Raw genomic sequence first — 26,672 nt, 5'->3', positions numbered from 1 at the left:
TTAGAATCAGGTGTGGGCCATCGGCCCCTCAGCCCTGCGGCAAGCTCCAAGCTGAGTATCTCAACTGCAGCCACTCGTAAGCAAGTTCAAATCACACGGTGGCGTTTACTCTCAGTGGAAGGTCCTTCAGGGGGGTGGGACCATCCACTCGGACAAGTGCCAGTCCCCCCACCCCCCAGGAGGCAGGGCCACCAATGTTCCCAGCCTGGCTCCCAGGGCTGCTCTGGAACCAACAGCCAAAGTGCAAAATGGAACCAGGGCTGCCCCGGCCAAGAACAGAAGGAGCTGCTGCGTCTACGTTTCCTCCTCACTTTATTTAAAGCTGTCAGGATATATTGGAAGGGCCCAGGCAATTCCATCTTCTCTCGTCTTCCAAGGAGACGAGGCCCACTGCCAGATGCCGGCAGCGCCTCACACCAGTGTGTGGAAAACCTCCACCTTCTCCTGGTACAGCTGGTGGAACTGCTTGGCCACACAGCGGAAGGGGGCTTCATAGTTTTCCATCTCCTTCTGTAGAGACAAGAAGTCCGTTGTGTTAGGTGTGCCATCACCGCAGAACCAGCGTCCAGCCACTCGTACCTCGTGTCGGGTGCTAGACGCGGTTGCGTCATTTCACCTCTACACCATTCGGGGAGGCTCCTATCATTATGCCTGTTTCATGGGAAGGACACTGAGATATGGTGAGATTAAGGTAAGCTGCCCAAAGCCGCACACTTGGCCGTGGTGGAGCTGGGTCTAGGCCTAGATCCGTTTCTTTAGAGCCTGTCCTTTTGGCCACTCACTGTGTGTGTGACAGGATGTTAAAAGGAGACTTCTTTCTGGCTTAGTTTTGATGGAGACCTCAAAGGCCAAAGAAAAATAACAGACGGCAAGGACCCTCCCACTGGAGGGCGGGCCGGACAGGAGGGGCCCACCCTCACCTCAAGGTCGGGCTTGTGCTGTGGCATGTCCCTCCAGGAGGGGCACCGCTCCCTCCCCTGCAGCTCAGTGGGACGTTCCAAGAGAAAGCCTGAGGCCTGGGGGCTTAGGACAGGGCTGGACCCAGGCCTGGGAAGAATCCAGGTGAGGCGGGGGCTGGCGGTTTTGATGGCCAAGCCAGAGGAGGGCTGCACTGGGGACGGCAGCTCTGCCTCTGCTGTCAAACTAAGGCTGCAGCTGCACTTCCCGGGACCAGCAGCAGGCGGGCCAAGCAAGAGTGCCAGCCTTGAGCTGTCTTAAAGGAACTTCGGGGACGGCCTCCAGGAGGGTAATGGGTCCCAACAAGAGCAGATGGACAGGAACCAGCCAGAACTGCGGCTACAGGAGGGGTGAGGAGGTATATAACCTGTTAGATGGAAACTGCAGGTGAGAGAGCACCACTGATGGGGGCAGGGAGAGGGCACCTGTGACATGCTCAGCAAGCATCACCTGAGAACGCTGTCAGGTCCAAAGCAGTCACAGCAGGTCCCAACAAAGACCACATGCCCCTCCCTCGCAGGCTGAGAGCTGAGTTGGGGGGAAAGCACAGGTGCAGAAACGCAGAAGCTGCCAGCCGGGCCCCGCTTCCCACAGCAGGCCAGGGGAAGGCACTGACTGGAAATCAAGTTAGGAATTTTGACAGTCACTCAGGACTGGGCATTTTAACAAATGAAATAATACTTTTGTGACTAAAGGTGCCCAAAGGACTTTCTCTCATTCTCTGTGTGCACACACGTATTAAACAATTTTTTAATTCAACTAAAGAAAAACGACACAAAACAATTCACCCATATGCCACCGCCCACCTCTGGCAACCAACAATTGGTTCTCTCTACTTATGAGCTTGTTTTTGTTTGTTTGTTTTTTGTTTGTTTTTAGAAAGATTTCACATATTAGAAAGATCATATGGTATTTGGCTTTCTCTGTCTGACTTACTTCACTTAGCCTGATGCCCTCAAACTCCATCTGCAAATGGCAGGATTTCCTTCTTTTTGTCGCTGGATAATATTCCATTTATATACACCACAATTTCTGTCTCCATTCGTCCATCGATGGACACTTAAGTTGTTTCCATGTCTTGGCTATTGTAAATGCTGAAATGAACTTGGGGGTTGCAGATATCTTTTTGAGTTAGTGTTTTTGTTTTCTTCAGATAAATAATGCAGAAGTGGAACTGCTGGGTCATAAGGTAGTTCTATTTTTTAAGTTTTTGAGCCTTCTACGTACTGTTTTCCATGGTGGCTGCACTGTGTGAACATATTTTTAATTTTTTTTTAAGCAAGAAGTTGGCATAAAGAAGAACTCACTACTTTCAAGACGGTAGCTCAAGCTATGAATGCACAAGAACCCGTTTTCAAGCAATCCTTGGCAGCTGGCAAGAGTGCAGCCTTGATAAGAGGCAATGAACCATCCCCAATAAATGGAAGAATTTCCACACCGAAGAATGTTACAAAGTCATCAAGCCCAATGCCTGTGTTTTACAGACAGCAGTCTGGGGCCCCGGGGGTGCAATGGCCCAGCTGCTTCGTGCACAGCCCAGAACTCAGATCCCCCAATTTGAGAAGAGCAGCGTCTCTTCTCTGCCAACCCAGGGCAGAAATACGCAAAGGAAACCAGTTCCAGTAGAGAACGCTACCTGGATTTTCTACCAAGCAAAACCCTGCACATAAGGTGGAGGAAATAAACTGGCCACGAGGAGAGACAGAGGAGGCGGTGCTAAGAGAGAGCTCAGGACCTTTTGTAGCCGAATGAACTCGCGACTGCGAAGGACAGGGAAGCTGTCACTCTCCAGGCAGACGTGAGAGAAATAACTCAGTTATACCTGCAAGACTCCTGTGGTCGTGCAGAGCATAATGTCCTAGGTAATGCCAATGTCAAAGAGTAAAATGTTAGATCGGTTGAAAGTACAGCTAAGTACTGAATGGAAAGAGAACGAGGCCTGCAAAGCCCATGCACAGCACAGTGATTTCTAAATGGATTTGAAGCTCTTGAAAGCAAGATCTTGGGAGAACGCAACTTAAGAAGTAAGGAATTCAGTGGAGGTGAGCCTTGGAGCACTCCTGAAATGGAAGATGCAAACAGAATTGTTTTCCAGATGCGTTAGGAGAGCTTGCCAATGACAGGAATCCTTTTGTTAAATGACTAATCTCGCTGGCAATCTATAGAGTAGGTTTGCTTCGTCCATGAAGGGTCCTTCAGGCAGGCTCAGATGAGCACTCAATGTGGCCTGGAAGGCTGTTCCGGAGAGTTCCAAAGTGGGCTCTGTGGGAGGCCAAAACCCTTGCGAGAAGGCCCTGGTTTTCAAGCTGGACAGGCCTGCATTCTAGTCCTGGTTCTGCTACTCCTGAGCTAGGCAACCCGGGAGAGCTACACAGCCTTTCTGCGTCTCTTCATCGTATGTAAAATGGGGACAGGCGTGGCTGCCTGGAAAGGCTGGTAGAGAAGAGTCATAGATAATGGGCACCATAGATAATGGCATGCAGTAGGTGCTCAGCAAGCATTCAGTGCCCTTGCCCTCATCTGCCTGCAAGGGTGCCATCCTTGTGGACCTTTCTTGAACTCACTTGTATTTAATACTGTCCAACTTCTTACAGTGATGAGCAACGTTTTCAAAAATTTTAACTTCTGTTTAAAGAAATTCTTTTTAATTTTTTGGCCTGAAAATGTCCTATCAAGGGGTGTTACAAAGTCAAAGAGGAACCACACAAGACCTCGAATAGCCAAAGCAATCCTGAGAAAGAAGAACAAAGTTGGAGGCATCACACTGACTGATTTCAAACCATATTACAAAGCTGGAGTAATCAAAACAGTATGGCACCAGCATAGAAACAGACACCAATGGAACAGAACTGAGAGCCCAGAAATAAACCCCTGCATACATGGTCAACTAATATTTGACAAGAGAGCAAAGAATACTTAATGGGCAGAAGATAGTCTCTTCAATAAAGGGTGTTGGGAAAACAGGATACTCACATGCAAAAGAATAAAACTCAATCCCTATTTTATACCAGTCATAGAAATTAACTCAAAATGGATTAAAGGCTTGAACTTAAGACCTGGAACCATAAAACTCCTAGAAGAAAACATTGGGAAAAAGCTCCTTGACATTGATCTTGGCAATGATTTTATGGACATGACACCAAAAGCACAAGCAACAAGAGCAAAAATCAAAAAGTAGGACTATATCAATCTAAAAAGTTTATGTGCAGCAGAAGAAATGATCAACAAAATAAAAAAGAAACCTATGGAATGGGAGAAAATATTTGCAAACCACAAATCTGATATGGGGTTAATACCGTGTTTCCCTCAAAATAAAACCTAGCTGGACCATCAGCTCTAATGCGTCTTTTGGAGCAACCCGGTCTTGTTTTAATATAAGACCGATACATAACATAACATAACAACACATAACATAACATAACATAATAGAATATGATATAATATAACATAATACAATATAATATAATATAATATAATATAATATAATGGCAGGTATAATATATCATATCATATAATACCGGGTCTTATATTAATTTTTGCTCCAAAAGATGCATTAGAGCTGATGGTCTGGCTAGGTCTTATTTTCGGGGAAATACAGTATCCAAAATATATACCTCATAAAACTCAATAGCAAAACCACAAATAATCTGATAAAAATGGGCAAAGGACCTGAGTAGACATTTTTTCAAAGAAAATATTCAAGTGGCCAACAGGTGTATGAAATGGCGTTCAACATCACCAATCATCAGGGAAATGCAGCGCAAAATGACAATGAGCTATCACTTCACACCTGTTAGAATGGCTGTTATCAACAAGACAAGAAATAACCAGTGTGGGCAAGGATGTTGAGAAAACGGAAGCCTTGTGCACTGTTGGTGGGAATGTAAATTGGTGCAGCCACTTTGGAAAACAGTGTGGAGGTTCCTCAAAAAATTAAAAATAGAATTACCATATGACCCAGCAATTCCACCTCTGAGTATATATCAAAAGGAAATGAGATCACTAGCTTGAAAAGGTATCTGCATGCCCATGTTCACTGCAGCATTATTTATGATAGCTAAGACATGGAAACAACCTAAGTGTCCATTGATGGATGAATGGATAAAGGAAATGTGTATATATACATGATGAAATATTATTTACCCATAAAAAAGAAAAACATCCTGCCATTTGTGACAACTTGGATGAAATGGATGAAACTTGTGGGCATTATGTTAAGTGAAATAAATCATACTTAGAGGGACACATACTGTATGATCTCACTTATATGTAGAACTGAAAAAAACCAAACTCATAGAAACAGAGAGCGGATTGGTGGTTGCCAGGGACTGGGGGTGGGGGATGGAGAAGGGGTGAAGGTGGTCAAAGGGTCCAAGCTTTCAGTTTTAAGATAGGTAACTTCTGGGGATGGACTTAAAAACAAAAAAAAGAACGTCAAGCTACCGTGTAGGTACCACCTTTAGGTCTGCAAGACGATCGCTGCTGCGTTCAGTAAGAAGAGGAGAGGGGCTTGGTGTCAAGACTTGGCTGAGTCTCAAACAGCACTTGGTTATATTTCCTTTTTAATTACAGCTTCTTAACCGAGCTGCCAGTGCGGCTTCTGTTAGCATGAACTCAGGGGGGACTAGTTAACTGGCACAGTTAATACCAAATGCTTAACTGCAGCCTCTGCAAGCACAATTTATACCCACCTGTTTCAATAGTGTAGCTACGAACACCGAGCGGAGTGTAAACACGCAACCCAGTGGTCTTTGCTGACTAATGTGTTGGGTGTTAATTTTTGAGTTCCATCAAGAGTTCTGTGGAATATGGGATATTGGGGTGAGGAGGCAATGTCACAAATGTGAATGGTGGAAGAGGGAACACTAAAATATCGTTTGCTGTGGGTAGTACGGCTTACTGCTTTGTTTGAAGGTGTGCTGCGTGAAAGATGCGAAACCCTCTATACGGTAAAAGTACGCTAATTTGAACTTCATTAATTTAGAATTTGCGATAATTGGGCCACAGGCAAGAGTGACATTTATCTTTGTACAATCTGTGAACGCAAGAATTTAGTAAGTAATAACAATATAAGTAAGATTACTAGGAGGAAATATCTATACTTTAAAAAAAGCTACCATTTATTGAGTGTTCACTACGCACCAGACTTCGTGCTAAGTATTTTTATATTCACCATCTGACTTTCATATCTATTACTCGGTGAGGGATATGTTTTATTATCCCCACTTTATAGGCAAGGAAACTGAGGCCCCCATAAGTTAAGTAAGTACCATACTGGGGCTCCCACAGGTAGTTCTGCCACTCACCAGAGTCACCCTGGGGATGCAGCAAGGTGGGATAGGCAACACTGATGGGAATCAGAAACTACGAACCCTAGTCCTCGCCCAACCCTCTACTAACCATGTGACCTTGGGCAAGTCACTTCACCCACAGTATAGAAGTGAGGATTGTGGGGCCAGCTCCTGGGTGACGGGACTGAGCGTGAGGGTCTCTGAAGTAATGTGCCAACAACACCTAATCTGTAATATCTTATGCAAATATCAAGGGTCACTGTAATCGAACACAATATAATTGAGAAATTAGTGAGCTGGCTGGCTGACGTGCTTCACTGAAACACATGAGTGACTCTCGCTACACTGAGGAAAGATCTTGGGCCAAGGATTTAAACATCAGTTCCAAATTCGACTCTGCACAGGGCGGAATAACGACGCAATGCACTTGAGGTCATGTGAAAACCCACTTCCAGCAGCAGCCCGCTCCAGACGTAGCAAGGAGTAAGCGGAGAATACTTACCACGGATGTTTCCAAACATTCCAGGCCTTGTCCCAGCGCCCACGCCTGGGCCTGAGCCGATTCCACCACTCGTCTGCCAGCCAGGTCTGTCTTGTTCCCCACTAACACACCTGCCCAAAAGAAACAAGCAAAGCACTGCACAGAACTGGCAGTCTGGGAGGCCAGCTGGAGAGAGAAAAGAGCAAGCACACTGATTCTGAGAGGCATAGACCCCGGTGTTAGCCCGGAGGGCGTCAGCTGAGCGGGCGGGCTTTGCTTTTCACACTCAGCTTTTGCTCTGCCCTTCTAGACTTCATGTCTATCTGTCTGCCTTGTCTCCTTGAGGCTGCAAATGCCGTGAAGGCAAGGGCCAAATTTATGTGGGCATTTGCGTAATTCCTAGTGCATGGAGCAAACTTTAAAAATGGTCATTAATACTAATCTACGGACTGGGCTCCGAGTCAGGGATTTGGAGGTAATTTTGTTCCGTCTCCAGCTGCATCAGCTGCAGCTAATTTTTGAGCCTGTCTCTGGAGATCGTTTTTCCTGGTCTATAATGAGGAGAATTTGTTGATCTCACATAGGGATGAAAACTACACCGATCTAAAGCTCTCAGAAGTGACAACAGGACCTGCATGTTTACTTGTGTCTTACAAGAGAAAATGAGGAATTCTTCCCTGGGGTTAGCTTCCTGGAAACAGCAAACTCACATTTCCATTACAGCACCTCCCCCCTTCTTACCGCGAGTCTCCCCACATCCCTGACAGGTGGATGTCATCATGCCCATTTTACAGATTCAGAGGTGTGTGATGACTCACTGAGGTTTCCGTGTACAAGCCAGACCATCACACCCCAAAACCCAGGGCACCCCTTTGTTTGCTCCCACAGCCAGCTCTGCAATGACCTTGTACTCTTGAACTTGAAGGAGAGAGGTGCTGCTGGTGAACCCAGATGCCTGCAGTTCCTACCTGGGAGGGAGGAGCCTGGAACCTGTGCCCGAGCCTTCTCCAGCCACTTGCTACAGTTGTTGAAGGACTGCTCACTGGTCACATCATAGACCAGGCACAAGGCGTTGGGACTCTCCCACTAAGCGAGAGGGACAGGATGAGCACATGTCAGTAACAGTGAAAGTGACTTCTAGGCTAGGAGGGAAACTGAGTCTTCCAAGGGCAGGGACTTGAGTGGAGGGAAATGAAACACTGTACAGGGGATGTGACTCAGAAAACAGCCACACCCACAGAAGGAAACAGTTCACCCGAAGGAAGGAATGGAGGGTGGGCTCCGCATTGGTTGGGGCAGGTGCTGGGACCATGGCATGGGCGAGAGCTCACATCCACGCCAGGCTGTCTGCTGGGTGCTCTGAGCGTCATCGTGAAAACTTCCAACTTTGCAGGGCTGGTCTGAATGTCCCTACTGTGTAGCTGGAGAGTAGAGGGACTGACTTGCCCGGGTCAGATATGCTTTCAACATGAGGGCAGGACTGCGGCTTTTCTCCCCCCAGAAATGCGTTTGCCTCATGAATTCATTCTGCCACTTATTCTTACCGAGGGCTCACTGTTCTGCAAGTTGGTAGGCCTTTCTGCTTTGCAGGCCTAGAAGGGTATCCTTTCTCTCAGCTGCCACTGAACGCTTGTTTGCGTGCGTCTCCTAACAAGGACTGGCTTTTCAAAATGCAAAGGGTGCTTTCTGCTTCTCCTGCAGCCCTCATCCAAACCAGACCCGGCGACTGCTTCGCTGTCCCAGTGAAGAACCAGGGCTATGCTCTCAGGGCCTGTCACCTTCAGCGGCTGCTCAGCGTGCTGGGCCACCCTGCTGCCTGGCCCGGGGCCACAGGATAGCCCTGCTCAGGCCGTGATGCCAATCCTGGTGCCTGTGACTCTTAGCCACGCCTTGGTCTCGAGACCCCCACCCTGCACAGTGACAGCCTGGTTTGTATCTGAGGCGTCATAACCTCCCAGGGTGTGAGGGAGAATCCTTTTCCTTCAGTTGTCCTTGGAAGGTCAGCTTGGAGTCGCTCTGGAGGGCTCACCTCCCTACCCCACAGCTACGAGGGCTCCCGGAGGCGTCCAGGACGGGAGGCGTGTGAACTGCACGGCTGCTGCCTCACCTCCTCACCCACAGACTGACCGTAGCACTCTCACAGAACCACACTGCCTCCCCTGTGTGCCTGCGGGAGCCACCTCCTTTCTCCGGGCCTTAGTGAGGGACCCCGGATCGTCCTAGGATGGAGCTAGAGCTGGAGAGGGGGAGCCCGGAGCCAGGGTGTGGGCTGATCCTGGCCCAGGCACATCTTCCCTCCCGCCGGGCACACAGTAGGCACGTGGTGCGGTGAGATTTCTGTGAGAACATGGTAAGGGGCAAACCTTTTGGCAGGAGTTGGAGGAGGTGGTTAGGAAACAGACCGCACGCTACTTGCCAGTTTATCCAGCATTTCAGAAAACAGCTCCTTGCCGGCAGAGTCAAAAATGAAGAGTTCCTGGAATCAGAAAGGCATGTTTTAGTGTTAGTGTCAGCTCACTGTGGCCCTGACTTCATGGCGAGGTGCAGGCATGAACACATGTGCACACACATTCATGCAGACAGGCTCCACCTTTTCCCCACGGCACGAGGAAGATGACAGGAAGAGGAAGGACCTCAAGCATCTTGGCAAGGCTGCACAACTGTCCCCACACCAACCGGCACTTTCTGTGTGCCATCTCACCTCTCTTCACCTCAAGTGCAAAAATACCAGGAACAAGCTGCCTTTCCACCTGGCGGAACAGAATGCTAAACAGGCTGACAAGTGCTCTGGTTTCCAAAAGGTCATTCTGCACTTTGTTAACCAAATTGATTTTTAACTCTGAAAACCATTCTTTTTAAAGAGGTCACTGAGTAGGTCTGGGAAGGAGTGTAGAGTGGGACAGTCTGTCATCGTCCTGCATGGCTAAGGATGATTGTGATGGAGGACGCGGGATGACCCTTCCTGCCTCAGTGCAAACCTCAGCCCGCCAGGGGACAGCCCCTCCCAATGCTGACACCTAGGAATTTCCCCCTCCAGCTCCCTCTGGGCACTGGATATCCCCTGGCTGGCGTCTGACCCTGGCACACGCTGCCTGAACGTCAGTGACATAACCTGTGTTGCACGTTGGCTATGTGTATACTTGTGTTGATCCCTTCTCATTGCATCGGGAGCTCATGGACCTCTTTAAGAATCTGGCAATTTCTGAAACTTCTCTCAAGGAAAACACCTACAAACATAACATCTCACAATTCAATTTTGAGAGTGGTGGATTCCCGTAGAGGGACCCGGGTTGAGAACTTGCACAGATGAGTTCTGTGAGGGCGAGGCCCATATTCCAGTCTGCCTCACTTCCTCTTCTGCCCCTCCCTAGAAGGCTTCCTGTGTTCCACGATCCTGTTCTCAAATGGCCTCAAGTCCTTGCATTACGGCTCTCATAGGGAGGGTGACGGTGAGTATGGAGACCTTGGGCGCGGCTGGAGGGGACTGGGCCCCCTCAGGCCGAGGCCGTCACTTACCACACTGTCTCCTGTGTCAGGGACTGGCACTGTCTTCACCACCAAATCCACCCCTGTCGTCTGCGGAGGAAAACCAAGAATGTTTGCATCAGCCGGGGGGCTTGTTACAGCACCCACTGCCTGGGAGGCATTTCCCCAGCTTAACTGTTTGTGTTCTGGACTCACTTTTCGTACAGAAATCGCTGAGGGTCCACTAATCTCACCCAACTCCCTGCCCACTCCGGTCCCAAACCCTGTGGTTTATGGAAAAACGATTTCCACATGGCGCCACTTGAGCAGCCCTTCGCCAGACCATCTTAGGGCCTCGTAAGGTGTGTGGGGAAGTCAGTCCCTCAGGGTTCTCTGATCACTGCTTGTCACGCCTCGGCCAGGCCTAGACGCCCACATCTCACCAGGGTGTAGTTCTTCTGGAAATGGGCTCCATCGCTGCGGAAGATCTGTGCCAGGGCGGTCTTGCCCACGGCAGGGTCTCCTGTGAGGCCAAAGGAGAAGAAAAAAAATCACTTCCATCCTCGTGACTCAACACCCTCCCGCTCCAGAATGCTCGTCTAGAAACCAAAAACTTCTAAGAGTTTTCAGAGAAAACGTGCTTGATTCTCATGGGAACTTGCTCTGAGGTCATTGGCAGGGCAGTGGGTCCGTGAGGACCAAGCTTCAAAACCCCTGATGGCCAGAGTCACATTTCTTCAAGGCTAATGCTCTCATCCAAGAGAACTGACCCAGAAGGTAACAGAGCTTCAGGGTTTTGGAGCCCCGGAAATAGAACTGACACTCTTCCACTGAAACATACCCCATACCCCAGGGAAAACCTGTCACTTTCAAACTGGAATACACTTTGAAGTCTTGAAGGTAAAAGAGGTGCAACCAGTCAGAGACTATTGATGGGCTCAGCTGACGGAAGGAACCAATTTGAGTTCAGAGCTTCCATACTCAGGACCCTACATCCTTTCTTTGGGGGACAGGGGTGGCGTGGGAGGGGAGGTGGGAGTTGGGAGGGTTTTCTGCATCTATAGGAAACAAAAAGTCAGGTGCTACACTCGCCATCCTGAAATCCGTTTGCCCCTCCACCTCAGGGTGCCCATTTGTGACCACTGCACATCCATCTTTCCAGGGGCCAAGTTTTCTCCGCGCTGTCTCGCACCTACTGGGTTTATTTCCTGGCTTTCCTTTTGACAGCCCCTTGAATGGGTACCTTGAAACTAAAGGTTGAGGTCGGTTTCAGTCTGATAACTGGACCTCGCACAAGACGGCTGGGGGACTGGAATCTGGAGTTCCTCCTGTGCCCCCAAGGGTGCTGGCGGCTCTACGTGCCCACCTCAATTGTCCTGTGCCCTTCCCACCTTCCCACCGATGGCGCTGCTTGGCTTCTTTTAATGCCACGCTGTTTTCATTTGTAAGAACTTCTCCGCCCAGAGAGCCTCCCACAGATTCTCCATCACCCAGCCCCGAGAGAACACCTGTCTGCTGCTTCCTCGCCCTCTTTTTTTTTTTTTTTTTGTTGAGAGCCCACTGGCCCATGTGGGAATCGAACCGGCAGCCTTCGGAGTTAGGAGCACGGAGCTCTAACCGCCTGCGCCACCGGCCGGCCCCTTCCTCGCCCTCTTGACCCGTAGCAAGGTCGCCACAGCCGCTGCGACCCTGCTTGGCACCCTTTGGTACAAGCTCTTCGCTTTCACTCTGTAGTTTACAAGTCGGTTTCAACGCTTCTCTTTACTTGACTTCTGGATAGCCTGCTGCTCTGTTCACTTTTCAGTTTTGACTTTTCCCACCTGTAATTTTCTCTTGTGAGACAATGATTTGACTACTCGTGGTATTTCATTTCATGTTCATTTCTCCAGGTTTGAGTGAGCTATTCAGGTCCTGCTTTTCTATTTGCCACCACTTCTTACAGGGAACCAACCTGTGGGGCGCCTTCCTCCTGAAGCCATTCATACAATCTCATGCATTCCCTCCCCGCCCCAGCCTCCCTTCCCCACATGGGGACTATCAGTAACCTCATCTGACAGATGAAGAGACCGAGGCTCAGAGAAGCTGGGTGACTTCCCTAGGATTCCAACATCACATTCTCCTGGCCAGGCTCCACTCCTAGAGCTCAGGGACCCTTCTGACCACTTTTAACACTGTCCCTACCAACCCTCCTCACCCAGCCTTCCATGACCCTGCGAGCAACCACAGGGTAGACTGTCGCTGGGTACCCATCCGTCTCAGAGCAGAGAGCCTATCACTCTCCCTCTTGCGTATGGCTGCATCCACCCTCCTGACTCCAATTTGGCTTCTGAATCCAGTTGGATTTGGCTCATCCTGCTTGAGAAATTCCCCACAGATTTGTTCTGGTGAATTTCAATAAAAATAAAAAAATCTTTCTTCCGATTGCCAGTCAGTCACCCACACTTAGGGAAAACCTCCGGTGTCAGCTGAGGAGGGCTCTGAGCACAGGGACGGGAAGGAGCTGACAAACATCTGCACAGTAACAAAATGACAAGTGCAGATTCAAATAGCACAAGCTGAGAACCCAAGCGTCTTAGGGTGCATCAAGGAAAGGATGAACGAGTGGTTTCATCAGTGGATGGACTTTCCCAGGGCGAGGCTGAGCCCGGGGGAGACGGCAGGGAGGGTGGCGTCCGCAAAGGCGCGGTGCAAGGTCACGTGACCTCAGAATCGCTAAGTCCACTGGCCTTTCCTCTGTCCACATGCTTCATGACAGCTCTGAAGGAGGAGTCAGTCTGAGGCGGTCCGCTCCTTCCTGAGACCTCTGGCCCCGTGGCCCTGGGGACCATGCATTGGCCTGGTTCTCCTGCCACTCTGCCTCCAAACGTGGGCACCCCTGTGCGTCTGTCCTCGGCCCTCCGCTCCCATCTACTCTCTTTACCTTGCCTATCACTTCTTGGGCCAGGATTTCTCTCCCCAGCCTGTCTCTATCTCCACCAACCGGTGGAGGTTCCCTGCAATGACAGGACTTCACTCAATGTCAGTGCGTCTACAGCCAGGCTCATACCAGGCCCCTGGGTCCTGAAAGGTTCTGCCCGCATCACACTTGTTCTGTTCACGATGTCACTTTGTTCTCACTGTCCCGCCTTCCCCCACAGTCACCGCTGACTCTCTTCCTTCCTTATCTCCTTTGCAGTGTCTCCAGCCCACGTATCCTTGGTGGTCACTGCTGACATTGCCCTCGTTACCTCATACCTGGGCTTCTGTCGCAGCCCCTGACCTACCCATCCGGACCCTGCATGGTATGCTGGGGCTGGGACTCTGCCAACACATTTCCCCTCTGCTAGGCGCTCCCTGTCAGGCTCTGCCAATGCGAGTTCTAGAAAAAGCCTGGAAGGCGGGAAGGGGAGACGGGACTTGTTCCTTCCCATTTGCTGCTTGTTTCTCTTCGTAGCAGCCGAGCAATGGCCTCCACCCCAGCAGCACTATTAGGCGCTGTCTCCACTTTGGGTTTGTTTCCTTTGCACTCCCAGACTGGCCTTATTACAGCCCCTCCCAGATACCAGGAGCAGTGAGCAGGGCCTCCTTCCCAGAGGTCTGCCTCTCAGCTCCCCAGGGCCCTCCTGAGCAATGAGGTCCTGGGGACTCAGCCCCTTCCGCTGTTCCCCAGCCCTGGGGCAAGGCTCCTTCCTGGTTATTCTCTGTGCGGCCCTACTGTCCCCCTTTGTCTTTCCAGCCTCCAGCACGTTGAAGTAACATCTAAATCCTCACTGTGGAAGCACCTAGTGCGGAATCTGCCTTTTGCCTGGACCCTGACTTCTGTAGCACTTGTACCACGAGTGGTCTCGAGGCACAGACCCTCACGATGGCCTGGAATCGGTTTGGTCATGTCTCGCCCTGAACACGAGCCTGAGCTCCCTGCGGGGTGGGGGGGGGGGCAATGGGTCCCAGCGATCTGTGGCGTGGGGTGGCCTCCCACGCTGGTGACTGAATTCCTGAGGTATCACCGAGCTGGGCAGCGTCCCCTTCCTCAGAGGTCTGGATCCTGCTTTGGGGGTTCTTCTTCAAGCTTCAGGCAACCCCACTTTCATCTCCCAGTTCCATGTCATCCCAATGTTTCCTTCTAGCTTTTTCAGGTCTCTAATACCTGTTGAACCAATTCCATATATGAAGATTTCTCTGTTGAAATTCATTTTGTTTTCTTGACTGGGTCTTGCCTGAAAACGCTTTCCAACCTGCCCTCTCTCCTTTTCATCTTCTCCCTGTTCTAACACAATTCAGTTCGACATCAACAGATGAACCTCCCAACGTAGGGCTTTCTTTCATCCTGTAACGTTCTCACACAAAGCCCGTCAAGGGTTCCTTCCACTGCATACCCCTCTCCACTGCCAACCCCGACCCTACCTTCCGACTCGCTCTCCGGCTTTCCCTTGCACAAAATCTCAGCTCTACACTCCCATTCTCTCTCTCTCTCTCTCTTTTATGGGTCTGTGTGGAACTGTAATAACAAATATATGTTTCTTTTTTATCGATGTAACATTGGTTAATAACATATATAAGCTTCAGATGTACAACATTATAACTTGATATCTGTATGCCTATTCTCTTGATCTCCGAGAATCCCTTGAAGATAACCTCTTTCTACGTATTCCCGACCCAAGTCCAGATCCTGCCCATTCTCTGACAGGCCAAGCTCAAATAGCATCCTTCCTGTACAACCTCCAAAGGTCGTCTCTCCCTCCTTTGTTTTTACTTGTGTGGTCATGTGGGTCATTGCCATTTCATTGAGACCTGATGTCAGAGCCACCTTCTCGTGAGGCTCTATCATCCCCACTGACATTGAGAGGCAGTAAATCATAGGACATAGGGCATAGACTCCAGCTCCATCACTTATGAGCTGTGTGACCTTGGGTCAGTAATCTCTCTGAGCCTCAGTTGCCCCATCTGCAAAATGGGGATAACAGCACCTATCTCATAGAATTGTTATAAGGATTTAAAGAGTTAATATGTAGAGTGTCTCATGTATATTAAGTAATAGTTAAGTGATTTTGTAAGTAAATAAAATATAGATAAACGTCAAATGTTTTCTTTCCTGATCTGAGCCAGAACAATCAGCAGGTATTTCTCTGGTATCTGGCACACAAAGGTCATTCAATTCATATTTGCTGCATTGTAAGTTACTATGCACATCTCAGCGCTTCCTTGAGTACAGGTGCTGGCCTGATTCATGCTTGCATCCCCACCGCACCTCACATGGTGACTCGCACATAGTAGGTGCTCAATAAATATCTGTCGAATGAATAAGCACTTGAATTGAATATCGGGTCCTTCAATGACTAGTTATGTGAGAGGAAAAGATTAACTCAATTTAAACAGCAGACCTGTGAGGGGAAAGGAAAAATAAAACCAGACGGGGGTGTGTGTGAAGTTGGGTGGTGTGGAGAACAAGAATTGGGTGCGTGGTTCTGGTGGGGCTGATTCACTATCTTCTAGTCCCTAGAAACTTCCAAGAGGAAATAGTCTTGAGGCTGCAGATGGAGAGGTAGGTTGGAGTTCAGGAATCACTAACTCAGGCAGTGGCTGAAATCAGGTGAAACAGTACCTGAGGGAATGGGTGTAAAGAAGGGCAAAGAGTCTAGAATCGAGGCTTGAGGACCGTTTAGCTTGGGGCTAAGAACAAAGCGCTGGAAATCAGATCACCTGGGTCTAGATCCCAGCTCGGCCACATCCAGCTGTGTGACCCAAGGCAAGTGTCTTAACCTCTCTGGGCTCAGTTGTTCCAGCTGTGAATGACGATGACAATAATACTGACCCCACAGAGTTATTGTGTGGATTCAGTGAGACGACCTGTGGTGAGGGTCTGCCACAGTGCCAGCACATGGAGGGTCCTCAGTACACTTGGCTCCATGACAGAAGCCGAATTACAAAAGAAATAAAGAGAAAGTAGAGTTGGAGGGAGAAACACATTAAAAAATGTATCAAACGTCAGAAAACAAAAACAGTCCCAACTTATGTAGGAAGAAATTGAGGCTCAGAGAAGTGCTTTGTCCAAGATGACACAGCCAATGAGAGGAACAGCCAGAATTCTTTTTGTTGCACAATACGGCCTCCTCCGGAGTTCTGGAAACTAGAGACCCCTTCCTGAGAACCGTTAATTTCTTTTGCTCTAGTATGATTTGAGTTACTGTTGTCAGTCATCTTCCTGTGACCCTTTTATTTCCAAATTAGAAAAGTCATTAAAAGTATCATCTCTTTCAGTCAGAATCTCTTTATTCTCTTAATAATTTCTCACTGCTTCTTTCCTGAGCTGGTCAAGGAACCCCGGAAAGGTCACAGGTTCCAAGAGTAACACAGGTTAAGAGTTTTGGAATTGGGCAGATCCAGGGGTTGAAATCCTGCCTATGACCTTCCTTCACTAGGGCAAGGCCTTGGGCGAGACTTCACTTCTCAGTGCCCCAGTTAAGATGGCAACAGTAGAGCACCTACCGGTGTGCTAACCTACCATGGAGAGAGGCTGAAATGAAATACATGTGCCTGGCGTGCAGTAAGGACTCAGTACATATGTGTTCTGTGGGTCCAGGTCTACAATCCAGGCAAATGTTTTTCTAAATGTGCAGACTGGTACAAAGAGCACCACACCGGTGAATGCCACATATTCATCCATTCTACAAATATTTATTGAGGACTTACTAGGTTCCAGATATTGTTCCGGGTGCTTGGGATCCATCAGTCAACAAAACAAAGATTCCTGCCTTTGGGGGAATTCAACATTTATGTCCTCCTGAGCGTAGGGAAGCGCAGTAACTTTGGGTTTTAAAGGCAATACACTTGCACCTTTTTTGCAAACTCTGGTCAACTTTACATTATTGTCCCTGTCATGAGAGGGGCAGGGGCAGGGGAAAAAATCCCATAAGACTACCAAAGCCACGGGTGCCTAATTTTGGGGTACGGCACATGGTTTGGTTGGAGCACTTAGGGTGCGGTTAACCTGATTTTTAAGGAGTCTGCGCCTCCTGAGTACAGCTCAGACTGGTGAAGATGGTCTTACAGTCCGACAGGGAGCGGGGGAAATCAGCTGGAGCTACCAGTGTAGCCTGGAAGATACTGCTTCCACACCTAATGGAATTTACTGTTGGTAACTGCATTAACTCGCCTTTGGAAGAGAGAAAGGAAAAGAGGGTAGACAGACAATTTACGGGAACAAAAGCTCTGGATAACTTATGAGGTCTCTGGACTCTGGAGACTGTAAATTTCACACTCACCTGCCAGGATGCATTTGGCCGCCAGCTTCACCATAGTAACCAGCCACTTCCACGGACCAGACGGGAAGAGCGGCGGCTAGAGGCGTTGGTGGGGCTGCCTGGGAAGGGAAGTGGAGAGGATGACGCTCAAGGTGCCCGTGGCCGCGGTGGGAGCAGGGACAGATGGGGCCTGGACCCTCTGGGCTAGACAGGGGGCGGCTGTCCGGCGCGAGGGATGGGCGGGGGCGCAGGGCAGCGCCAGATGGGGTCTGGCTCCAGGCCTCACAAGGCAGCCTGGAAAGTGCCAGCGAGGCGACGCAGCGCCCGTTCGCGGCCCAGTCCCTCGGCCCAGCCCCTGCCGGTGGGGATCCGGAAGAGTGACCCCACAACCCCGGGGCCCCTAGCACCGCGTCTGACCCTCCGGCCAGACAACCGCCTGCCCCGCCTCCTCCGTCCTCACTCACCTCCGATTGGCTGCCACCACAAGTTCCCACCCTGAAGGCTCTCCGAGACCAGTGGGAGGAGGGGGCGGAGCTCACAGGCTTTTCTTGCAAGACAATTGGTAGTGTTATTTGCTTTTCAAACTCATCCCCCTTGGCTAATGGTTGTAGGAGACATCAATCATTTCCACTCCTCCCCCTCCCCACACCCCTCTTCCCGGCACTGCCGGAAAGTTCTAGGAAAAGAAGCTCCAACATCTTTTAGCCAGAAGCGGTGATAAAAGAAGCTCTCTGATTGGCCAGAAGCCGGCCGGGCCCATCTGTGGGAGGAATGCGTATCCCGCGCCCTCGTGGAGGTGAGTTCGTCCGCGAGGGGGCCGGTCGCGAGCGCGGGAGACGGCAGTGGCGCCTGCGCACTGGGTGAGGCCGCAGGGGCCGAAGTTGAGAACGGGCTGGACGTGGTGGAGGTTCCCGATGCTGCCCCAGGTCCCAGGTGCCGGGGAGTGCGGCCGCGAGGTGCATCAAAAAATTCAGCCCTTGCCCCGCATTCCGCGGGGAAATCTCGTTGTAAAAGACCGGAGATATTACGCGCTTTAAACTCCACAATTTTAAAGCGTTTAAAGTGATGTCTGTAAACAAAGGGAGAACAAGTGAAGTTGGTTGGATGCGGGCGAGCCGGTTGGACTCAGGCAGTTGAAGTCATCCTTCCCTTGGGCCCGTTTCCTGTCCTGTAAAACGGAGAGCGTCTGTGTGCCCCGTATTGAATGAAAGCGAGAATCCAGGACGCGGAGGCCGCACCCGGAGGGCCCCCTCTTGCTCTGCGGTCAGCAAACCCAGACAAATCACTGCCACCTTCCTGACCCGGGCGCCATCTCACCCCTGAGCCTCCTGACTCATCCTTAAGGATGGGCCAGTGGAACCCGCTTCATGGGGTGGTCCTGAGGTTTAAATGAGAAAGTCTGTAAGTGCCTGGGGCGTAGTGGGTACTCAACACTCAACAGCTGAATGGATGAAGGAGAAGAAATGTATCAGGACAGATTTGGTCTATCATCACCGTCATAGGTTGGTCAGATGCACCCCTGTTCCCACCCCGGCCGCACCCCCACCCCTCACTCCCCGAACCCCGCCAACCCTTGGCTGATGCTGAAAGGGAAGAGAAGCCCCTCAGCACAGATACCTGCATTCAGGACTTGCCATCACGTGCCTTTCGGTTACCTGGAGCGTTCTGCTGTCTCAGCTGCTCTCTGTCTCAGTGTCGCTACTAGCCTTGTGCAGGGGAACCAACACACACACCCTTGGCAAATGACTGCAAGCTTCAGTTCTGAATCCAGAGTAAAACAATCCAAGTTGTCTGGAATTTTGTCTTCTTGGGAATCATTCCTGGTATTCTGGTTACCAGCTGTCTCTCCTTCATCCCCCTTACCTACTTTGCTTCTTTGGAGACCTCCTGCGTGTCTGTCTCAGAGACCCCAGGCCTGCGTGAGTCAGACCGGCCTGGTCTTCCTGCCTCCCCCTCCAGGCTGTCCTGTTCACTGTGACGCCCTTCATCCCCTAAAGAACCCCTCGAGTGAGTCAACCTTTGGAGGCAGCTCCACGGGGCTGAGACACTGATAGCGATCTGGGGGCAGCCTCTGAAGCCTCATTTCCTCCTGCCAGGGGGTCATAGCACCTCCCACACAGCGCTGCACTCCTCTGCACCATATCCACTCTCCCTATTGTTGCTGCTACTCAGTGTGCCTATAGTCAGCATTCTGGATCTTTCTAGAGAGATGGTAATCCCTTTATACTGAATTCTGCTCCCCTCATCCCAAGGGCCTTCTGTACGTTCTTGGTGACTAAAGGACAGCCGCATGACACAGTCACAGGTTTAAGGTGGTCCGAGAGTTTTAGAGCCAGGAGGGGCCTTGAAAGATTCTAATCTAACCCCTCTCTGAGAGTTGGCATGTGTTGAACATATGTGGAATGCTGGCCTCATTCTAAGTGCTTTCAAGGGTTAATTCATACTCATATTTGATATTCACAATAACCCTATATGAGGCTTGTATCATTCCCATTTGATAGATAGGGATACTAAGGCCCAAATGAGGTTAAGTCACATGCCCAAGGTCACATAGCTAGTGAATGGCAGAACTGAGGATTGAACACAAATAGTCTATCACTCCACTGGCCCCGAAAGGGAACTCTGCTGCCTCTAACTCCTCACTTCCTCCCCTCCTAGAGAGTAAATATTGATTGTGTTCCTTGCAGTACTATCTCATGCTGATTGAACATTATATGCCAGGCACGTGCTAAGCACTCCACATCCTCTCTGTTGTTGGATGCAGTGACCCTGGGAAGTGCAAACTCTCATTATCTCAGTGTAACAGACAAGGCAACTGAGGTCCAGAGAGAGCCCAAGGTCATGCAACAAGTCAGCTAGAATCAAAACCAGCCTCAGGTCACCAGCTCTTGGGACTGGTGGTTTTTTTCCATTACCTGGAGTCATCTTTCTGGCTTCACGAATAAGCTTTCTTGAGTGCCTGCCTTGGACGAGGCACTGTGCTGGGGCCACCAGAGTGAAGGTGACAGAGTCCCAAGCAACTCTAGTAGGTCCTGGCCATGTAAGAATGCCAGCCCTGACTTTTCTAGAAGAGCCCAGAATCTAGACTTTTGTGTGAAATCCCCTGACTCAAATTTTGGCAATAAACTTAAATTGAAAACACTGTAACCACAGTAGAACATCTCTGTAGACTGGTTCACCCTGAGGGCTGCTTGCCTGTGACTTCGATTCAAGAAGGGAAGACAAATGTATGAACGAATCCTTGCGGCATGAGTGGATACAGGACGCCGCGGAGCACTTGTAGCCCTGGACAGGTGGAGGGGCATTGGGAAGGATATTGTGGAAGGAGAGCCCTGAAGAATGGGTAGGAATTTATGAGACGGACACAGGAGAAAGGACCTCCTGAGTAGATGGAATAGCACGTGTAGAGGTATTCCACCAGCGGTGGCCGTGCATTAAGCATTTGGAGACAGCAGGTGACACTCTTTGCTCAGGTGTTAAGTGGGAGATTGTTAAGAGGTAGGTCTGACCCAAGCGCCTGCTTGGAGCCACGTAGACAGCAGAACGACAAAAGAGAGTGAAGCAAGGCCTGGTGTGGAAACTTCTTTGAGGAATTCATTCAACAGCTATTTTGTTGGGCACCATGGACAGAACCATCATAGGTGCTGGTTTCCAGTGGGGAGGCAGATAGTCAGGCAGTGGCGACCTATGACTGGTGAACGTTGAGCAGGAAAGGACTTGTTGTACGAAGACTAAATACCCTTTGCTGTGGTGCCTGGACCAACGGCATCAGGGACTTGTTAGAAATACACGTCCCTAGGCCCATCCCCACCAAACAACTGAACATTGTGGGGAGGGCCCATTCTCTGTGTTTTCATAGACTTTTCTAGCAATTCTGATGCGTGCTCATGTTTGACAACTATTGCCCGTAGGTCATGCTGGCTCCCACCTTTATCCCTGTTCTCTGGCCGTTTTAGTGTTTCTCAATCTCCTCAAGATCCTTTCTACCTCAGGGCCTTTGCACTTACTGTTCTTAACATGGCTGCATGAGACTTGCCCTCATGACCTTCTGAGTTTTGTTCAAATGTAAAGAATCACCCCCAATCTGTCAGTCTCAATCTCCTTGTCTTACTTGTCTTTCTTCATAGCACTCACTACCCGATATCATAGTCTGTATGTATTTGTATAGTATTTGTCTTCCTCCCTTAGAAGGTTAGTTTCATGAGATTTGGCCTCTTTTGTCCTGCCAGCATCTAAGACAATGCCCAGCATGGCAAGACACTCAGTAAATATTTTTGAATGAATGAATGAATCTTGTAGAATTTTCCTTTCTGTCCATTCATTCGTTCAGCAAGCAAGGCTTCTTGTGTAGGTAACGGGCTTATTGCTGGAAGGGGTGCCAGGGCTAATCAGATCGCGGCAACCTGATGTCTGGGTTCTCCACCCTGCCCCCCCTCCCATTGCACAGCCAGCTCCCGACCCATACAACCTGCAGACCTGTAGGCTCCATGGAGGAGGAGGAGTTAACAGCTGCTCCCCAAAGCCAGGAACTGGGCTGTTTGGGCTAATTACGAAGTGAGGGCTTTCAGTGAGAAGGGAGCAGAGAGGCAGCTGCTGCTAAGTTGTTCTCAGGGACCGTTCAATCATCCTGGGGTTGAATGCTTCCCGACAGCCTTGACAAGCAGCATGCGTCTGAGCCGCGGCTCGGAGCCAGGGACAGCCGTGGTATTCCACGCACGGCGCCGGCCTCATCGCGCCCACTGCAGGCACGAATCCCTCCGCCGTCATTCCTGGGGGTTGTCCTCTGCTGGAGCTGCTCCTCGGAACCCCATCACTTGTAGAGTGTATTAGCAGGATTGTTGGACGCACAACAGTTCCTTCGGGTAAGTAAGAGAGAAATTAGTGGGAAAAGGTCTCTTGAGAGCTATTCAGCATGAATCCTCAAGAAGACTTTTCATGCATTAAAGCAGATTTGCACTAATGCCCGCGTGTCAGTGGGCAATGCAAAAAAAGAGAGCTAGTGGAGTCAGAGGAATTTCATGTATTTAGATCAGGGCTTCTCCACCTTGGCACTATTGGCATTCTGGATTGGATAATTCTCTGCTGTGGGGGGCCGTGCTGTGCCTTGTAGCATGTCTGGCCTCTACGCACTAGATGCCAGAATCATCTCCCGCACTGTGACAACCAAACATGTCTCTGGGTATTGCCAAATGTCCCCTGGGGTGCACATCGCCCATGGGTGAGGACCCCTGGTATACGAGTAGGAAATACTGATTTTAAAATTGAAATCTGCAAGGGTTGGACCTCAGCTCAGGCACGTTTGAATCCTGCTTTGCCGTAAGCTCTCTGTGTCTGTTTCCTCACCCCAAGAATCAGCTAAGTTAACACAGATAAGGGGTCTAGAACAGTGCCTGACAGGTAGTAAGACCCAGTAGACACCCGCTCTTAGTAACAGCCATTGGGGTGCTGTTGAATCCCCCGAGGGTGCTCTTTAATGCAGTAGTGGTGTCTGTTTTACAATTTTCTATAATGCACCGTGTCACATTTGCCTTCTGGTACTCTGCCTTCTCACGGTAATAACCTTTGCTGTTCGATTTTCCACTGTCCATGTGGGCCTGGTTGTTTATGCCTCGGCTGATGCGGTGTTTGGTGTGGCCGGCTCAATAAAGGGCAGAGGAAATGGGACTGACTCACCTTCCATGCGCCGAGAATGCAAAGTGGAGCTCTGAGCTGTAGCCTTGGAATTGCACGGAGGCTGCAATGGCTAGGTTCTGTCAGCAGGGGGCAGCAGCAGACGAGGAACTGCCTGTGCAGGAGAGCGCCGAGGGCTGCCAGGTTTTGATTTACTTTGCAGCTGCATGTATTTAAAGTTAAGCAAATCATCCCTCCAGAGCCACACAGGCCTTCAGCAGCCCACAATAGCTCCTCTGCAGGAGCCAAGAGCTGCTTTTCTAGAACAGTCCACATTTAGCATGTCTGCCCATTTCCAGATGGTTCAGTCGGAACCTAGGCCAAATTCTGCTGGGGGCAAGGTTAAGCTGGTTCCTGTTGCTCTAGGTTCCTTTACCCCTACTGGTCACCTCACCCCCTCTTGCCCTTTCCCAGATAGCACCCCAAGCAGCTGCACCTCATATTGTTCCCCAGCACCCTGTAAAACTTTAGTGAGTCTCATAATTTCTCTGAATCCACTCTTGACCCCCTCCATTGCATTTTCAACCCAGCAGCTGGGGTCATCTTTATATTTTTAAAGTTTTGAATAGGCAGTCTCTTCCTTTGTTTTAAAATTTCAAAGAAGGAAAAGAGACACAGAGAACATTTCCTCCACCCCCACCATAGGCCTGCAGTTCTCATCCCCAGGGGCTACCACACTTAACAGTTTCTTGCGCATGCTTTCAGACATACTTTACATATATTCCAGCAAATAGGCAGGCACCTTCTTTCTTATCCTTTCTTTCCTCCTTTCCTCCCTAAATAGAAGCTGTCACACGCACTCTTTTCTGCACTTTGCTTTTCCTTCTCACAGTATACTTTGGAGAGGTTCCATGTCAGCACCCACAATACCCCTCCTTCTTTGTTGTTGTTGTTTTTCAATGGCTGTGTCCTATTCAGCTGCAGAGAGTGGTCCTTCTAAGTCTTGTCATATTTCCACTGCAACGCTCTCAAAGTCTTCCTACTCTCCTTGGAAGTAGGAAGCAGCCTTTCCCAAAGAGCTGTCAACCTGGCGTGTAGGTCACTGCCCGTCTGCAGCTGTAGCCCACTTTCCGTGCCTTGGGCACACTGGCTTCGTCCATCCTGAATCTGGACTCGCCTCTCCTGCTCCTGGGCCTCTGCCCCTGCTGTCCCCTCCTAACCTAGTTTGCTCCAACTGTGTTTTCCTCAGCTCAGCCATCGCTTGCTCCACGTGTCCTGCACATTCCATAACAGCGCGGACCATCGTTTGCAGTTGCCTGCAGGATAGCACAGTGAAGAAGTCATGGGCTCTAAAGCCAGACTCTTGGGGTTCAAATCCCAGCTTGGCCACTTGGTAGCTGTGTGACCTTGGGCAGCTTGCCACACCTCTCTGCCAAGTGGAATGGGAGCAATAATAGATCCTTCGTCCTGGGCTTTTGTCGGGAGGATCCAAAGACTGGTGAGTCAGCACAGAGCAAGGCTCCAGGACCCTGGTGACTCTCTTTTCACCTGGTGGGTGCAAACCCTTGAGGGCAGGGACCAGGTCCTCTTTGCAGATGTCATATCCCTGTGCCTGGTTTTAAACTGTGCCCCTTGTGATACTAGTTAAAATAACCGTAATGGATCTTGGTGCCAGGCTCATCCTTAGATTATTGCATGTCATTCTCACAACAATCTTGACAGGGAGGTAGCATCATTATTGCTATTTTCCAGGTGAGGAAACTGAGGCACAGAGAGGTTAAGTAACTTGCCAGAGGTCACAGAGGAGCAGAGCTAGGAGTCAAACCCAGGAAGCCTGGGTTTCTTCTAATAAACATTTGAAAAACATTGTCTTCACTCAAAGACAGTTCTCTCTGTGATTGAGGTAGGCTGTGCTCAGGGCACCCTTCTCATCCATCTCTCCCTGGTTGAATTGTGGGCAGGTTTGGAGATCCCCTCCTTCCTCCAACCAGCCAGCCCATGTCCTGAGATCAGGACCCTCTGGACCCTCAGCAGGAGTGGTGGCCAGTCCCTCCACCGGGGTTCAGACCCCTATTCTCCTCTCCAGGCCCTGCTCTGGTAGGTATCCCCTCTCCCTCCTAGGCCTTCCATTGCCATTGCCCATTTGCCCGCCCCCTCCCTCATGCTGCCTCCACAAGCTGAAATCCTTCCCAGGCCTGCGTTTCCCACACCTCCCTTCAAAGGTTGGCTCCTCCGAGAGCATTTGCCCATCCTCTTTCATCCCCTCATTTCCCACTTATTCCATAATCTACTGCGGTCTTCGCTCTGAACTTGTGTCAAAGGTCACTCCTGGCTGAGTGGTCAACTCCAGTGCCAGGCTGCAGGAATCAGAGTCACTGTGTCCTTAGTGTGCCAGGCCTGTGATAAGCATTAAGCCCTACGGTAACCTCGCGAAGTGGGGGGCTGTTGTTATCCCCATTCTACAGATGGAGAAAACAAGGCACCGAGAGGTTTAGCACCGTGCCTAGGATCATACACTTGAAGCAGCGGGCATGATTCAAACCACACTTTTGGCCACTCGGCCACACTGTCTCTTACGGGGCGTCTCTGCTGAGATGGCACAGCCCCCCTGTCCTCCCTCCTGGCCTTCTTTCCACCTGCTTGGTGTCGTCCCTTCTCCTGGTTCTCTTCCTGTTCCTTGACTGGTCTTTCTCCAATGCACTGGAGGCTCCTCTGCCCCCTGCTTCGGAAATGGTAGTCCCCTAGGGCTCTGTGCTCCCCCTTCCTTCCTTCTAGGTGCTCCCTGGCAAGTGCACTCAGGCCGTGACTTACCCCCCACAACAGGCCATTTGACATGGCTAGACTTGGGAACAACTATATCCCACTCTCCTTGCTCTCAAAGAGTTATATGAGGGTCAAAATGGACACCACATATCGCCTAAGATAACATTTGCAAACTGTGACGTGCTGGACAAAGGTAAGGGCTCTCACTGTTACCATGATTGGCTGCATTCGAGGTCGGTTCCCTGTTCCCTGCTCAAGTATTCTTGGAGCCTGTGGTTAGCACCTGAACGTGGCACCCATGAGTTGGAATCTGTCGGCCTTCAAACAGCCTGAAAATACCTGATAGCTGTTCGGAACGAAAAGTCCCAGAGTCTCTTCCCAATGGAACCATAGGAATAAACACCGGTGGCAGAAGGTGTTGCCTGCCTGGGCGGCCTCAGGTCCGCGTCCTGAGCTTCTGGGAGCTGTAAACAGGCATGATTGCTTCTAAACTCAGGCACCCCGCCGAGGAAGAAGAGGGAGCTGGCGAGATGCACGCAGCACAGAGCCTCTGAGCGCACCTCAACCGAGGGCTCGGTGCCCAGTAGTGGGACAGGAAGGACAGATGGAGTCTTTAGTCACCAGATCTGGTCTCGGAGTCTGACTCCACACAGAAAAGTGTCTCTGTTTCACTCTCTCAGAGGGAAGACCCCCCAGTCTCCCCAAAGAGACATCTTGCTTTCTGGGAAAATTTTTTTTAAATCTGCCTAACAGAATCTTTGTTTTCGGGGGGGACCCCACTTGGGGATATGGGAAACCAAAGAGCAGACACCAAATTGTGTGAAGTAGCCCCTCAAGGTGCTAGCACTTCAGCTCTCTGTTCTGTTCTGTTCTCTCAAGCTCCAA

The 26,672-nt window shown here is 50.2% G+C and overlaps 1 protein-coding gene and 1 long non-coding RNA gene across 3 annotated transcripts in view; one reads left to right on the top strand and one right to left on the bottom strand.

Annotated features, from left to right (window-relative positions):
• Positions 1–295: 295 nt before the first annotated feature.
• On the bottom strand, positions 296–17,882 carry IFT27 (intraflagellar transport 27). Its single transcript, XM_081060720.1, has 8 exons — positions 17,832–17,882; positions 17,436–17,533; positions 10,638–10,717; positions 10,246–10,305; positions 9,146–9,205; positions 7,698–7,815; positions 6,751–6,860; positions 296–510 (listed from the first exon to the last, which is right to left on the bottom strand). Exons 2-8 carry the CDS (start codon positions 17,467–17,469, stop codon positions 412–414), a joined length of 561 nt encoding a protein of 186 aa, XP_080916846.1. The 5' UTR covers positions 17,470–17,533; positions 17,832–17,882; the 3' UTR covers positions 296–411.
• A 177-nt stretch (positions 17,883–18,059) lies between these two features.
• LOC308502930 overlaps positions 18,060–26,672 on the top strand; it is a 21,921-nt gene continuing 13,308 nt past the window's right edge. Inside the window, exon 1 of one of the 2 annotated variants that reach the window (XR_013994109.1) lies at positions 18,060–18,210. This is a non-coding gene — a long non-coding RNA (uncharacterized lncRNA). The remainder of the gene's footprint in view (positions 18,211–26,672) is intronic. The other variant, XR_013994110.1, reaches the window with a different exon arrangement.

The sequence above is a fragment of the Rhinolophus hipposideros genome (genome assembly GCF_964194185.1).
Source record: "Rhinolophus hipposideros genome assembly, chromosome: 9".
Lineage (NCBI taxonomy): Eukaryota > Metazoa > Chordata > Mammalia > Chiroptera > Rhinolophidae > Rhinolophus > Rhinolophus hipposideros.
The sequence above is the reverse complement of the archived record's forward strand: the minus strand, read 5'-3'. Positions and strand labels throughout refer to the sequence as shown.